General features: G+C 48.0%; 1 protein-coding gene across 1 annotated transcript in view; it reads left to right on the top strand.

The window, feature by feature from the left end:
* Positions 1 to 7,914: 7,914 nt before the first annotated feature.
* Positions 7,915 to 16,515, top strand: part of trappc10 (trafficking protein particle complex subunit 10) — a 64,867-nt gene continuing 56,266 nt past the window's right edge. The window contains exon 1 of the mRNA XM_070873102.1: positions 7,915 to 8,001. Coding sequence (XP_070729203.1) covers positions 7,941 to 8,001 — 61 coding nt within the window. The 5' untranslated portion in view covers positions 7,915 to 7,940. The remainder of the gene's footprint in view (positions 8,002 to 16,515) is intronic.

The following is a 16,515-nucleotide window of genomic DNA, read 5'->3' as shown; positions in this document are numbered from 1 at the left end:
CTGTCCCTAGATCCCATTCACTGGGGGTCAGTCTGTCCCCAGACCCCATTCACTGGGGGTCAGTCTATCCCCAGACTCTATTCATTGGGGATCAGTCTGTCCCCAGACCCCATTCACTGGGGGTCAGTCTATCCCCAGACCCCATTCACTGGGGGTCAGTCTATCCCCAGACCCCATTCACTGGGGGTCAGTGTATCCCCAGACTCCATTCACTGGGGGTCAGTCTATCTCCAGACCCCATTCACTGGGGGTCAGTCTATCCCCAGACCCCATTCACTGGCGGTCAGTCTATCCCCAGACCCCATTCACTGGCGGTCAGTCTATCCCCAGACCCCATTCACTGGGGGTCAGTCTGTCCCTAGACCCCATTCACTGGGGGTCAGTCTGTCCCCAGACCCCATTCACTGCCGTTCAGTCTATCCCCAGACCCCATTCACTGCCGTTCAGTCTGTCGCCAGACCCCATTCACTGCCGTTCAGTCTGTCCCCAGACCCTATTCACTGCCGGTCATTGTGTAACCCTATACTTATCAGCAATAACATAAGGGCAGTAGAAAAAAGGGCGCAGCTATCAGCAAGACAAATAGAATCCATGTGGATAGAGATAAAAGGTAATAAAGGATCAATCACACTGAGAGGTGTAGTCTGCTGATGACCAAATAGTGGAAGGGAGGTGGAGGAAGGTATATGCAAACAAATTACAGAAATAAGTAAAAACCATCGAATAATAACCATTGGGGATTTGAACTACCCTAATACTAATTGGACAGAAGAGGTGAGTACAGGGGATAAGGGAATGGAGTTGCTACAATGTGTACAGGACTCCTTTCTAACCCACTATGTAAAAAGCCCAACAAAGATTCACTATTGGATCTAGTAATGAGGAATGAACCAGAGCAGATCAGAGAAGTAAAGGTAGGGGAACATCTAGGCAATAATGACCATAATATAATATGCTTTAAGATGATAATTGAGAAGGACACAAGTTTGACGATAACGAAGGTATAAATTGGAGAAAAGCTGATTTTGAGGGGCTGAGAATAGAACTTTGGAAAATAAAATGGGCAACAATATTGGCAAAAAACAACGTGGAACAGCAATGGGAAACATTTAAAACGATGTTCAACAGAGTGCAGGAACAACATATTCCACCAAAAAATATATATTAACAAACTAAACACTAATGAGACTCCATGGATGAATAAAGCCATAAGGGAACAATTGAGAGTAAGGAAAGAGGCATACACTGAGTGCATGGACAGTAGGGGGGTTGTGAGAAGGGAAAATACGAAAAGATTAGGAGAGAAGTGCAAGTAAATCGCTGTTTCACCTGGAAGGAGTGTTTGGGGCCCTGGACAGTGGAAAGGGAGGAGGTAAAAGGGCAGGTGTTGCATCTCCTGCACTTGCACGGGAAGGTGCTCTGGGAAGGGGAGGGGGTGCTGGGGGTGACTACAGAATGGACCAGGGTGTCACGGAGGGAGCGGTCCCTTCGGAACGCTGAGAGGGGAGGGGAGGGGAAGGTGTGATTGATGGTGGGATCACGCTGGAGGTGGTGGAAATGGCGGAGGATGATCCGTTGAACGTGGAGGCTGGTGGGGTGAAAGGTGAGGACAAGGGGAACCCTGTCATGGTTCTGAGAGGGAGGGGAAGGGGTGAGAGTAGAGGTGTGGGAAATAGAACGGACACGGTCGAGGGCCATGTTAACCACAGCGGAGGGGAATCCTCTGTTGAGGAAAAAGGAAGACATGTCAGAGGCACTAGTGTGAAAGGTGGCATCGTCAGAGCAGATGCGACGGAGACGGAGAAACTGGGAGAATGGAATGGAGTCCTTACAGGATTCGGGGTGGGAGGAAGTGTAGTCCAGGTAGCTGTGGGAGTCAGTGAGCTTATAGTGGATACAAGTCGATAGCCTATCCCCAGAGATGGAGACGGAGAACTCGAGGAAGGGAAGGGAAGAGTCAGAGATGGATCATGTGAAGGTGAGGGAGGGGTTGAAATTGAATGAAATTTTCAAGTTCAGGTCGAGAGCAGGAAACGGCACCGATACAGTCATCAATGTACCGGGAAAAGAGGTGAGGTAGGGGACCCGAGTAGGACTGGAACAAAGAACGTTCCACATATCCCACGAAAAGGCAGGCATAGCTAGGGCCCATAACTGGAAACTGTTAAAGTGACAGAAGGCGTCGGAGGAATCGCTGATGTAAGTAGGAAGAGAGTGGACAAGGGGAGAAAAATATAGAGTCGAGATAAGAAATAAGTTCTGTGGGGCAAGAACAGGCTGAAACGATGGGTCTACCGGGGCAGTCCTGTTTGTGGATCTTGGGAAGGAGGTAGAAGCGGGCTGTGCGGGGTTGGGGAACTATGAGGTTGGTGGCTGTGGAGGGAAGAGCTCCAGAGGAGATGTGGTCAGTGACAGTCTGGGAAATGATGGCTTGATCAGCCACCCTGGTCAGCAGGTTTGATGACAAGGTTGGGGTTGGATCTGAGCGAGCGGAGTGCTGCAAGTTCAGAGGGAGGTAGGCTGGAGTGAGTGAGGGGAGCAGTGAAATTGAGACGGCCGATTTCCCGTCGGCAGTTGGCAATGAAGAAGTCTAGAGAGGGTAAGAGGCCAGAGGGAGGGGTCCAGGTAGAGCAAGAATTCTGAAAACAGGAGAAAGGGTCAGCTGTGCAGGCCGAAGAAGTGAGCATGGAGGCGAAGGCGGCGGAAAAAGAGCTCAGCATCTCGCCGAGCTCAAAATTCATTGAGGTGGGGGTGTAAGGGGATGGAGCTCAGGCCTTTGCTGAGGACTGATCGTTTGGAGTCAGAGAGGGGAAGGCCAGAGCAGACAGTGAAAACACGGCAGGATGTGAGATTGGATCAAAAGAAGAAGGGATGGGTGTTATGTCTTCAGATGCTCTGATGATATCTCCACGAGACAATGTGTTGTACTTGAACTGTAGTGACCTTAGTCCTTAATGGATCACATCTGGTGGCCTGCCTTTTATATTAGGCCAGGCACACCTCTACAGGTAACCTACAAGTCTCCCACTGCTGTGCCCTCTGGTGGCACACCATGTAATAGTACAAGCAGTAACCATGTCGGATACATGACGATGGAATCAGAGGGAAATGTGGGGGAAGAAGGTTCCGGAGGCATGTTGGTGTCCAAGAGTACAGGATAAATCCCTGTTCTGGACGGATTGCATCCACACATTTTAAAAGAATCCAGGGAAGAGATAGCAGAGGCATTATTACACATATTTAATAATTTATTAGAAAAAGATGTACTGCCAGAGGACTGGCGGATAGCGAACGTAATATCTATATTTAAGAAGGGGGGATAGAACATGCCCAGGGAATTATCGACCAGTCAACTTAACATCGGTGATATGAAAAATAATGGAATCCTGACTAAAGGGGAAAATCGAAGAACATCTAGAAACCAAAAATATAATAATGAATAGTCAGCATGGGTTTCAAAAGGGAAAGTCTTGTTTGACCAATCTCTTTGAATGTTTTGAAGAGGTAACAGAGAGAGTAGACAAGGGTAATGCAGTAGATGTAATGTATCTAGATTTTCAAAAGGCCTTCGATAAGGTACCCCACAATAGACTGATGAACAAGGTCCGAGAATGCGGGGTCAGGGGACACGTAGCAGAATGGATAGCTAGCTGGCTTCAAGACAGAAAGCAGAGAGTCGGGGTAAAGGGTAACTATTCACAGTGGCAGAAGGTGGGTAGTGGTGTTCCACAAGGATCAGTGCTGGGACCACAGTTGGTCACAATTTATATTAACCATTTAGAGTTTGGAATCAAAAACACAATTTCTAAATTTGCGGATGACACCAAATTGGGGGATAGTCGATACTGAGGGGGACTGCAACACATTACAGGGGACATTAATAAACTTGCAGAATGGGCATATAATCGGCAAATGAAGTTCAACACAGATAAATGTGAGGTGATACTAAAGTAAAATACTGGGATGCTGCAATCTGAAATAGAAACAGAGCATTCTGTAAATACTCAGCAGTTAACTCTGATTCTCTCTCCACAGATGCTACCTGACCTGCTGAGTATTTCCAGCTTTTTATATTAAATGTGAGGTATTGTATGTTGGTAGGAAGAATAGGGAGGTCACTTATTACTTGGAGGGTGTGAGTCTGGGTGGGGTAGAGGAACAAAGGGATCTCGGATACAAATACACAAATCACTCAAAGTAACGGCACAGGTTCGCAAGACCATAAAAAGCAAACCCAGCAGTGAATTGCAATGAATAAGGACGGGTAAGATGAACAGAACTTAAAGAAAGGTAACTTTGAAGGTATGAGGCGTGAATTGGCTAGGATAGATTGGCGAATGATACTTAAGGGGTTGACTGTGGATGGGCAATGGCAGACATTTAGAGACCGCATGGATGAACTACAACAATTGTACATTCCTGTCTGGCGTAAAAATAAAAAAGGGAAGGTGGCTCAACCGTGGCTATTAAGGGAAATCAGGGATAGTATTAAAGCCAAGGAAGTGGCATACAAATTGGCCAGAAATAGCAGCGAACCCAGGGACTGGGAGAAATTTAGAACTCAGCAGAGGAGGACAAAGGGTTTGATTAGGGCAGGGAAAATGGAGTACGAGAAGAAGCTTGCAGGGAACATTAAGACGGATTGCAAAAGTTTCTATAGATATGTAAAGAGAAAAAGGTTAGTAAAGACAAACGTAGGTCCCCTGCAGTCAGAATCAGAGGAAGTCATAACGGGGAACAAAGAAATAGCAGACCAATTGAACAAGTACTTTGGTTCGGTATTCACTAAGGAGGACACAAACAACCTTCCGGATATAAAAGGGGTCAGAGGGTCTAGTAGGGAGGAGGAACTGAGGGAAATCTTTATTAGTCGGGAAATTGTGTTGGGGAAATTGATGGGATTGAAGGCCGATAAATCCCCAGGGCCTGATGGACTGCATCCCAGAGTACTTAAGGAGGTGGCCTTGGAAATAGCGGATGCATTGACAGTCATTTTCCAACATTCCATTGACTCTGGATCAGCTCCTATCGAGTGGAGGGTAGCCAATGTAACCCCACTTTTTAAAAAAGGAGGAAGAGAGAAAACAGGGAATTATAGACCGTTCAGCCTGACCTCAGTAGTGGGTAAAATGATGGAATCAATTATTAAGGATGTCATAGCAACGCATTTGGAAAAAGGTGACATGATAGGTCCAAGTCAGCATGGATTTGTGAAAGGGAAATCATGCTTGACAAATCTTCTGGAATTTTTTGAGGATGTTTCCAGTCGAGTGGACAAGGGGGAACCAGTTGATGTGGTGTATTTGGACTTTCAGAAGGCTTTCGACAAGGTCCCACACAAGAGATTAATGTACAAAGTTAAAGCACATGGGATTGGGGGTAGTGTGCTGACGTGGATTGAGAACTGGTTGTCAGACAGGAAGCAAAGAGTAGGAGTAAATGAGTACTTTTCAGAATGGCAGGCAATGACTAGTGGGGTACCGCAAAGTTCTGTGCTGGGGCCCCAGCTGTTTACATTGTACATTAATGATTTAGACGAGGGGATTAAATGTAGTATCTCCAAATTTGCGGATGACACTAAGTTGGGTGGCAGTGTGAGCTGCGAGGAGGATGCTATGAGGCTGCAGAGTGACTTGGATAGGTTAGGTGAGTGGGCAAATGCATGGCAGATGAAGTATAATGTGGATAAATGTGAGGTTATCCACTTTGGTGGTAAAAACAGAGAGACAGACTATTATCTGAATGGTGACAGATTAGGAAAAGGGGAGGTGCAACGAGACCTGGGTGTCATGGTACATCAGTCATTGAAGGTTGGCATACAGGTACAGCAGGCGGTTAAGAAAGCAAATGGCATGTTGGCCTTCATAGCGAGGGGATTTGAGTACAGGGGCAGGGAGGTGTTGCTACAGTTGTACAGGGCCTTGGTGAGGCCACACCTGGAGTATTGTGTGCAGTTTTGGTCTCCTAACTTGAGGAAGGACATTCTTGCTATTGAGGGAGTGCAGCGAAGATTCACCAGACTGATTCCCGGGATGGTGGGACTGACCTATCAAGAAAGACTGGATCAACTGGGCTTGTATTCACTGGAGTTCAGAAGAATGAGAGGGGATCTCATAGAAACGTTTAAAATTCTGACGGGTTTAGACAGGTTAGATGCAGGAAGAATGTTCCCAATGTTGGGGAAGTCCAGAGCCAGGGGTCACAGTCTAAGGATAAGGGGTAAGCCATTTAGGACCGAGATGAGGAGAAACTTCTTCACCCAGAGAGTGGTGAACCTGTGGAATTCTCTACCACAGAAAGTAGTTGAGGCCAATTCACTAAATATATTCAAAAGGGAGTTAGATGAAGTCCTTACTACTAGGGGGATCAAGGGGTATGGCGAGAAAGCAGGAAGTGGGTACTGAAGTTGCATGTTCAGCCATGAACTCATTGAATGGCGGTGCAGGCTAGAAGGGCTGAATGGCCTACCCCTGCACCTATTTTTTATGTTTCTATGTTTCTAGATGGGGTGGATCAGAATGGTGTGTATGCGATTAGTCTGGGATCAGTCTGGGGGTTGTCTGCGGTCAGTCTGGGGGGGGGGTGTCTGGGATCAGTCTGAGGGGGATGATGTCTGGGATCAGATAGGGGAGTCTGGGATCAGTCTGGATGTGTCTGGGATCAGTCTGAGGGGAATGATGTCTGAGATCAGACATGGGGGTCTGGGATCAGTCTGGGGGGGGGGGTGTCTGGTATCAGACTAGGTGGGGTGATGTCTGGGATCAGACAGGCGGGTCTGGGATCAGTCTGGGGGGTCATCTGGTATCAGACTGGGTCGGGTGAGATCTGGGATCAGACAGGGGAACTGGGATCAGTCTCGGGGTGTCTGGGATCAGTCTGTGGAGGTGTCTGGTATCAGACTGGGGGTGTCTGTTATCAGATGGGGAGTCATAGACCTGCAGAAATTTACAGCATGGAAAGAGGCCATTTCGGCCCATCATGTCCCCGCCAGCCAAACCCACTTTCCAGCTGGGATACATTTCATCTGGGTCTGGGGATTTAACCACTTTCAAAGCCGCTAAATCCCTTAAATCCTCTCTCACTATGTTTATTTCATCTAATATTTCACACTCCTCCTCCGATTGCAATTTCTGCATCACCCCTCTCCTTTGTGAAAACAGACACAAAATATTAATTAAGAACCATACCCACATCTTCCGCCTCCACACACAGATTACCTTGATGGTCTCCAATAGGTCCAACTTTTTCTCTAGTTATCGTCTTGCTCTTAATATATTTATAAAACATCTTTGGGTTTTCCTTGATTTTACGTGCCAACATTTTTTCATGCTCTCTCTTTGCTTTCCTAATTTCCTTTATAATTTCATCCCGGCCCTTTCATACTCTCAAGGGTTTCTGTAGTATTGAGCCCTTGGTATCTGTCATAAGCCTCCCTTTTTTTCATTATCTTACCTTGTATGTCCCTTGATGTCCAAGGGGCTCTAGATTTGTTAGAGTTGGTGTGTCTGGGGTTTCTGAGGTCAGTCTGGGTTCAGTCTGGTGGTGTCTGGGGTGTATTTGGGGGTTTCTGTGTTTGGGACTAGTCCGGGATGTCTGGGGTTAGTCTGGGGTCGGGCTGGGGTATGTCTATCTCTGTGATCAGTCTGGGGGTGTCTGGAGTCAGTCCCGGGGTAGTCTAGGGTTAGTAGGGGTGTCTGGGGTCAGTCTGGGATCAGTCTGGGGTGAGTCTAGGATTTAGTCTGGGGTGAATCTGAGGTCAGTCTGGGGTCAATCTGAGGTGAGTGTGGGGTCAGTTTGAGAGTGTCTGGGGTGAGTCTGGGTTCAGTATGGGGTCACTGGGAGTGTCTGGGACTGAAGCCCCTCCCCCGGGGCGGGGTCGGCGGCAGGCGGGGCCTGAAGCGGGCCGGAAGCGGAAGCGGAAGTGGCGGTGTTGTGGGCGGATGGAGGCGGCGGACGAGAAGCTGCTGATTTTCACCATGGAGAACCGGCCGCTCGCCACCTGTGAGTCCGCGCCCGGCCCGGGGGGAGCGCCAGCCTGAGCCCGGGGAGCGCCGCAGGGCCTGCGGGGGGACAACCGGCCCGAGCCCGGGGTCTCGGTTACCCATGGTAACCGGGGTAGGCCCGGGGTCTGTCACTGTATAACGGGTACAGTACTGGTGGGTACAGGTCTGTCACTGTATAACACTGGGGTACAGTACTGGTGGGTACAGGTCTGTCAGTGTATAACACTGGGGTACAGTACTGGTGGGTACAGGTCTGTCACTGTATAACACTGGGGTACAGTACTGGTGGGTACAGGTCTGTCACTGTATAACACTAGGGTACAGTACTGATGGGTACAGGTCTGTCACTGTATAACATGGGTACAGTACTGGTGGGTACAGGTCTGTCAGTGTATAACACTGGGGTACAGTACTGGTGGGTACAGGTCTGTCAGTGTATAACACTGGGGTACAGTACTGGTGGGTACAGGTCTGTCAGTGTATAACACTAGGGTACAGTACTGGTGGGTACAGGTCTGTCACTGTATAACACTAGGGTACAGTACTGGTGGGTACAGGTCTGTCAGTGTATAACACTGGGGTACAGTACTGGTGGGTACAGGTCTGTCACTGTATAACACTAGGGTACAGTACTGATGGGTACAGGTCTGTCACTGTATAACATGGGTACAGTACTGGTGGGTACAGGTCTGTCAGTGTATAACACTGGGGTACAGTACTGGTGGGTACAGGTCTGTCAGTGTATAACACTGGGGTACAGTACTGGTGGGTACAGGTCTGTCAGTGTATAACACTAGGGTACAGTACTGGTGGGTACAGGTCTGTCACTGTATAACATGGGTACAGTACTGGTGGGTACAGGTCTGTCAGTGTATAACACTAGGGTACAGTACTGGTGGGTACAGGTCTGTCACTGGATAACATGGGTACAGTACTGGTGGGTACAGGTCTGTCAGTGTATAACACTAGGGTACAGTACTGATGGGTACAGGTCTGTCACTGTATAACATGGGTACAGTACTGGTGGGTACAGGTCTGTCAGTGTATAACACTGGGGTACAGTACTGGTGGGTACAGGTCTGTCAGTGTATAACACTAGGGTACAGTACTGGTGGGTACAGGTCTGTCACTGTATAACATGGGTACAGTACTGGTGGGTACAGGTCTGTCAGTGTATAACTGGGGTACAATACTGGTGGGTACAGGTCTGTCAGTGTATAACACTGGGGTACAGTACTGGTGGGTACAGGTCTGTCAGTGTATTACACTGGGGTACAGTACTGGTGGGTACAGGTCTGTCAGTGTATAACACTGGGGTACAGTACTGGTGGGTACAGGTCTGTCAGTGTATAACACTGGGGTACAGTACTGGTGGGTACAGGTCTGTCAGTGTATAACACTGGGGTACAGTACTGGTGGGTACAGGTCTGTCAGTGTATAACACTGGGGTACAGTACTGGTGGGTACAGGTCTGTCAGTGTATAACATGGGTACAGTACTGGTGTGTACAGGTCTGTCAGTGTATAACACTGGGGTACAGTACTGGTGGGTACAGGTCTGTCACTGTATAACACGGGTACAGTACTGGTGGGTACAGGTCTGTCACTATATAACACGGGTACAGTACTGGCGGGTACAGGTCTGTCACTGTATAACACTGGGGTATAGTACTGGTGGGTACAGGTCTGTCACTATAACACTGGGGTACAGTACTGGGGGGTACAGGTCTGTTATTGTATAACACTGGTACAGTACTGGCGGGTACAGGTCTGTCACTAACACTGGGTGCAGTACTGGTGGGTACAGATCTGTCACTGTATAATACTGGGGTATAGTATTGAACAGTGGGGTGCAGTACTGGTGGGTACAGGTCTGTCACTGTATAACACTGAGGTACAGTACTGGTGGGTACAGGTCTGTCACTGTATAACACTGGGGTATAGGCCTGTCACTGTATAACACTAGGGTACGGTACTGGCGGGTACAGGTATGTCACAGTATAACAATGCGGTACAGTACTGGTGGGTACAGGTCTGTCACTGTATAACACTGGGGTACAGTACTGGTGGGTACAGGTCTGTCACTGTAACACTGGGGTACAGTACTGGTGGGTACAGTTCAGTCACTATCATACCACGGTACAGTACTGGTGGGTACAGGTCTGTCACTGTATAACACTGGGGTACTGTACTGGTGGGGACTGGTCTGTTACTGTATAACACTCGGGCACAGTACTGTTGGTGCAGCTCTGTAACTGTAAGACTCCGGTACAGTACTGGTGGGGACAGGTCTATGTATAATACTGGGGTACATTATTGGCGGGTCCAGGTCTGCTACTATAATACTGGGGTACAGTACTGGTGGGTACAGGGCTGAAACTGTATAACACTGGGGTACAGTACTGGTGGGTACAGGTCTGTCACTGTATAACACTAGGGTACAGTACTGGTGGGTACAGATCTGTCACTGTATAACACTGGGGTACAGTACTGGTGGGGACTGGTCTGTCACTGTATAACACTGGGGTACAGTACTGGTGTGTGCAGGTCTGTCACTGTATAACACTGGGGTACAGTACTGGTGCGGACTGGTCTGCCACTGGTTAACACTGGCAAACTACTGGTGGGTACAGGCCTGTCACTGTTTCATACTTGGGTATAGCACGAGTGGGTATAGGTTTGTCAGTGGAAAACACAGGTAGAGTACTGGTGGGTACTGGTCTGTCACTGAATAACACTGCGGCACATTACTGGTGGGTGCAGGTCTGTCAATGTTCACACTGGGGTACAGTACTGCTGGGTACAGATCTGTCTCTATAAGACTGGGGTACAGTACTGGTGGGTACAGGTAGTCACTGTATAACACGGGTACAGTACTGGTGGATACAGATCGGTCACTGTATAGCACTAGGGTACAGTACTGTCGAGTACAGGTCTGCACTGTGTAACATTAGGGTACAGTACTGGTGGGCACAGGTCTGTCACTGTATAACACGGGTACAGTACTGGTGGGTACAGGTCTGTCACTGTACAACAGTGGGTACAGTACTGGTCGGTATAGATCTGTCACTATACACTGGGGTACAGTACTGCTGGGTGCAGCTCTGGCTCTGTGTAATGCTGGGGTACAGCACTGCTGGGTACAGGTATGTCACTGAATAACACTGGGGTGCAGTACTAGAGGGTACAGGTCTGTCACTGTATAACACTCGGGTACAGTACTGGTGGGTACAGGTCTGTCACTAACACTGGGGTACAGTACTGGTGTGTATGGGTCTGGCTCTGTGTAATACTGGGTACAGTACTGGTAGGTACAGGCTTGTCACTGTATAACACTGGGGTACAGGTCTGTCACTATATAACACTGGGGTACAGTACTGCTGGGTACACATCTGTCACTATATAACACTGCAGCACAGTACTGGTGGGTACAGATCTGTCACTGTATAACACTGGGGTACAGTACTGGAGGGTACAGGTCTGTCACTATATAACACTGGGGTACAGTATTGGTGGGTACAAGCCTGTCACTGTATAACACTGGGATACAATACTGGTGAGTACAGGTCTGTCGTTGTATAACACTGGGGTACAGTACTGGTAGGTACAGGCTTGTCACTGTGTAACACTGGGGTACAGGTCTGTCACTATATAACACTGGGGTACATACTGCTGGGTACACATCTGTCACTATATAACACTGCAGCACAGTACTGGTGGGTACAGGTCTGTCACTGTATAACACTGGGGTACAGCACTGGAGGGTACAGGTCTGTCACTGTATAACACTGCAGCACAGTACTGGTGGGTGCAGGTCTCTAACTATTACACTCGGGTACAGTACTGGTGGGTACAGGTCTGTCACTGCATAACACGGGTACAGTACTGGTGGGTACAGGTCTGTCACTGTATAACACTGGGGTACAGTACTGGTGGGTACAGGTCTGTCACTGTATAACCCTGGTGTTCTGTACTGGTGGGTACAGGTCTGTCACTGAATAACACTGGGGTTCAGTACTGGTCGGTACAGGTCTATCTATGTTCACACTGGGGTACAGTACTGTGGGTACAGATCTGTCAGTGTATAAGACTTGGGGTACAGTACTGATGGGTGCAGGTCTATCTCAAACACTGGGGTACAGTACTGGTGGGTACAGCTAGTCACTGTATAACACAGTTACAGTACTGTTGGATGCAGGTCTGTCACTGTATAGCAATAGGGTACAGTATTGGCGAGTACAGGTCTGTCACTGTATAACATTGGGGTACTGTACTGGTGGGTACACGTCTGTCATTGTATAACACTGGGGTCAGTACTGCTGGGTACAGGTCTGTCACTGTATAACACTGGGGTATAGTACTAGTGGGTACAAGTCTGTCACTGTATAACACTGCGGCACATTACTGGTGGGTGCAGGTCTGTCAATGTTCACACTGGGGTACAGTACTGCTGGGTACAGATCTGTCTCTAAGACTGGGGTACAGTACTGGTGGGTACAGGTAGTCACTGTATAACACGGGTACAGTACTGGTGGATACAGATCGGTCACTATAGCACTAGGGTACAGTACTGTCGAGTACAGGTCTGCACTGTGTAACATTGGGGTACAGTACTGGTGGGTACACGTCTGTCATTGCATAACACTTGGGTACAGTACTGGTGGGTACAGGTTTGTCACTGCATAAGACTGGGGTACAGTACTGGCGGGTACAGGTCAGGCTATGTATAACACTCAGGTACATTACTGGTGGGAACAGGTCTGTCAATATAACACTGGGGTACAGTACCGGTAGGTACAGGCTTGTCACTGTATAACAATGGGGTGCAGTACTAGTGGGTACAGATCTGTCAGTGTATAAGACTGGGGTACAGTACTAATGGGTACAGGTTTGTCACTGTGTAACACTGGGGTACAGTACTGGCGACGACAGGTCTGCACTGTATAACATTAGGGCACAGTACTGGTCTGTCACTGCATAACACTGTGATGCAGTACTGAGGGGTACAGGGTCGTAACTTTATAACACTCAGGTACAGTACTGGTGGGAACAGGTCTGTCAATATAACACTGGGGTACAGTAATGGTGGGTACAGGTCTGTCAATATAACACTGGGGTACAGTACTGGTGGGAACAGGTCTGTCAATATCACACTGGGGTACAGTACTGGTGGGAACAGGTCTGTCAATATAACACTGGGGTACAGTACTGGTGGGAACAGGTTTGTCAATATAACACTGGGGTACAGTACTGGTGGGAAGGGAGGACCTGGAGACAATCACTATCACTAGGGGGTAGTGCTGGACAGGCTAATGGGACTCAAGGTAGACAAGTCCCCTGGTCCTGATGAAATGCATCCCAGGGTATTAAAAGAGATGGCGGAAGTTATAGCAGATGCATTCGTTATAATCGACCAAAATTCTCTGGACTCTGGGGAGGTACCAGCGGATTGGAAAGCAGCTAATGTAACGCCTCTGTTTAAAAAAGGGGGCAGACAAAAGGCAGGTAACTATAGGCCGGTTAGTTTAACATTTGTAGTGGGGAAAATGCTTAAAACTATCATTAAGGAAGAAACAGCGGGGCATCTAGATAGGAATAGTGCAATCAAGCAGACGCAGCATGGATTCATGAAGGGGAAATCATGTTTAACTAATTTACTGGAATTCTTTGAGGATATAACGAGCATGCTGGATAGAGGTAGTACCGATGGATGTGGTGTATTTAGATTTCCAAAAGGCATTTGATAAGGTGCCACACAAAAGGTTACTGCAGAAGATAAAGGTATGCGGGGTCAGTGGAAATGTATTAGCATGGATAGAGAATTGGCTGGCTAGCAGAAAGCAGAGAGTCGGGATAAATGGGTCCTTTTCGGGTTGGAAATCGGTGGTTAGTGGTGTGCCACAGGGATCGGTGCTGGGACCACAACTGTTTACAATATACATAGATGACCTGGAAGAGAGGACAGAGTGTAGTGTAACAAAATTTGCAGCTGACACAAAGATTAGTGGGAAAGCGGGTTGTGTAGAGGACACAGAGAGGCTGCAAAGAGATTTAGATAGGTTAAGCGAATGGGCTAAGGTTTGACAGATGGAATACAATGTCGGAAAGTGTGAGGTCATCCACCTTGGGGGAAAAAAAACAAAAAAAGGGAATACCATTTGAATGGGGAGAAATTACAACATGCTGCGGTGCAGAGGGACCTGGGGGTCCTTGTGCATGAATCCCAAAAAGTTAGTTTGCAGAAGCAGCAGGTAATCAGGAAGGCGAATGGAATGTTGGCCTTCATTGCGAGAGGGATGGAGTACAAAAGCAGGGAGGTCCTTCTGCAACTGTACAGGGTATTGGTGAGGCCGCACCTGGAGTACTGCGTGCAGTTTTGGTCGCTTTACTTAAGGAAGGATATACTGGCTTTGGAGGGGGTACAGAGACGATTCACTAGGTTGATTCCGGAGATGAGGGGGTTACCTTATGATGATAGATTGAGTAGACTGGGTCTTTACTCGTTGGAGTTCAGAAGGATGAGGGGTGATCTTATAGAAACATTTAAAATAATGAAAGGAATAGACAAGATAGAGGCAGGGAGGTTGTTTCCACTGGTCGGGGAGACTAGAACTAGGGGGCACAGCCTCAAAATACGGGGGAGCCAATTTAAAACCGAGTTGAGAAGGAATTTCTTCTCCCAGAGGGTTGTGAATCTGTGGAATTCTCTGCCCAGGGAAACAGTTGAGGCAAGCTCATTGAATGCATTCAAGTAACAGATAGATAGATTTTTAACCAATAAGGGAATTAAGGGTTATGGGGAGCGGGCGGGTAAGTGGAGCTGAGTCCACGGCCAGATCAGCCATGATCTTGTTGAATGGCGGAGCAGGCTCGAGGGGCTAGATGGCCTACTCCTGTTCCTAATTCTTATGTTGGGTACAGGTCTGTCACTGTATAACTCTGGGGTACAGTACTGCTGGGTACAGATCTGTCACAATATAACACTCGGGTACAGTACTGTTGGGTACAGGTCTGTCACTGTATAACACTGCGCTACCGTATGGTGGGTACAGGTTTGTAACTGTGTTTCACTGGGGTACAGTCCTGGTGGGTACCGGTCTGTCACTGTATAACACTGGCGCACAGTTCTGTTGGGTACAGGTCTGTCACTGTATAACACTGGGGTACAGTACTGGTTGGTACAGGTCTGTCACTGTATAATGCTGGGGTACAGTACTAGTGGGTACAAGTCTGTCACTGTATAACTCTGGGGACAGTACTGGCGGGTACAGGTCTGTCACTATAACAGTGGGGTACATTACTGGTGGGTACAGGCCTGCCACTGTGTAACACTGGGGTACAGTACTGGTGGGTACAGGTCTGTCACTAACACTGGGGTACAGAACTGGTGGGTACAAGTCTGTCATTGTTTTACACTGGGGTACACTACTGGTGGGCAAGATCTGTCACTGTATAACACTGTGGTACAGTACTGGTGGGTACAGGTCTGTCACTAACACTGGGGTATAGTACTGGTGGGTACCGGTCTGTCACTGTATAACACTGGGGTACAGGACTGGTGGGTACAGGTCTGTCACTGTATAACACTGTGATGGGATTATGGCTGATGAATCCCCGGGGCCTGATAGTCTGCATCCCAGAGTACTTAAGGAAGTAGCTGTAAAAATAGTGGATGCATTGGTGATCATTTTCCAACAGTCTATCGACTCTGGATCGGTTCCTCAGGACTGGAGGGTAGCTTATGTAACACCACTTTTTATGAAAGGAGGGAGAGAGAAATCGGGTAATTTTTGAACGGTTGGCCTGACATCAGTAGTGGAGAAAATGTTGGAATCAATTATTAAAGATGAAAAGCAGCACATTCGGAAAACAATGACGGAATCGGTCCAAGTCAGCATGGATTTATGAAAGGGAAATTCTGCTTGACAAATGTTCTAGAATTTTTTGAGGATGTAACTAGTAGAGTGGACAAGGGAGAACCAATGGATTTGGTGTATTTGGACTTTGACAAGGTCCCACACAAGAGATTGGTGTGCAAAATTAAAGCACATGGTATTGGGGGTAATGTACTCACATGGATAGAGAACTGGTTGGCAGACAGGAAGCAGAGAGTCGGGATAAACGGGCCCTTTTCAGAATGGCAGGCAGTTACTAGTAGGGTGCCGCAGGGCTCAGTGCTGGAACCCCAGCTATTTACAATATACATTCACGATTTGGATGAGCGAATTGAGTGTAATATCTCCAAGTTTGCAGATGACACTAAACTGGGTGGCAGTGTGAGCTGTGAGGAGGACACGAAAAAGCTGCAGGATGACTTGGACAGGTTAGGTGAGTGGGCAAATGCATGGTAGATGCAGTATAATGTGGATAAATATGAGGTTATCCACTTTGGTGGCAAAAACACGAAGGCAGAATATTATCTGAATGGTGGCAGATTAGGAAAAGGGGAGGTGCAATGAGACCTGGTACATCAGTGATTGAAAGTTGGCATGCAGGTACTCCAGGCAGTGAAG

Source organism: Pristiophorus japonicus, unplaced genomic scaffold (genome assembly GCF_044704955.1).
Source record: "Pristiophorus japonicus isolate sPriJap1 unplaced genomic scaffold, sPriJap1.hap1 HAP1_SCAFFOLD_417, whole genome shotgun sequence".
NCBI classification, from domain to species: Eukaryota; Metazoa; Chordata; class Chondrichthyes; family Pristiophoridae; genus Pristiophorus; species Pristiophorus japonicus.
The sequence above is the reverse complement of the archived record's forward strand: the minus strand, read 5'-3'. Positions and strand labels throughout refer to the sequence as shown.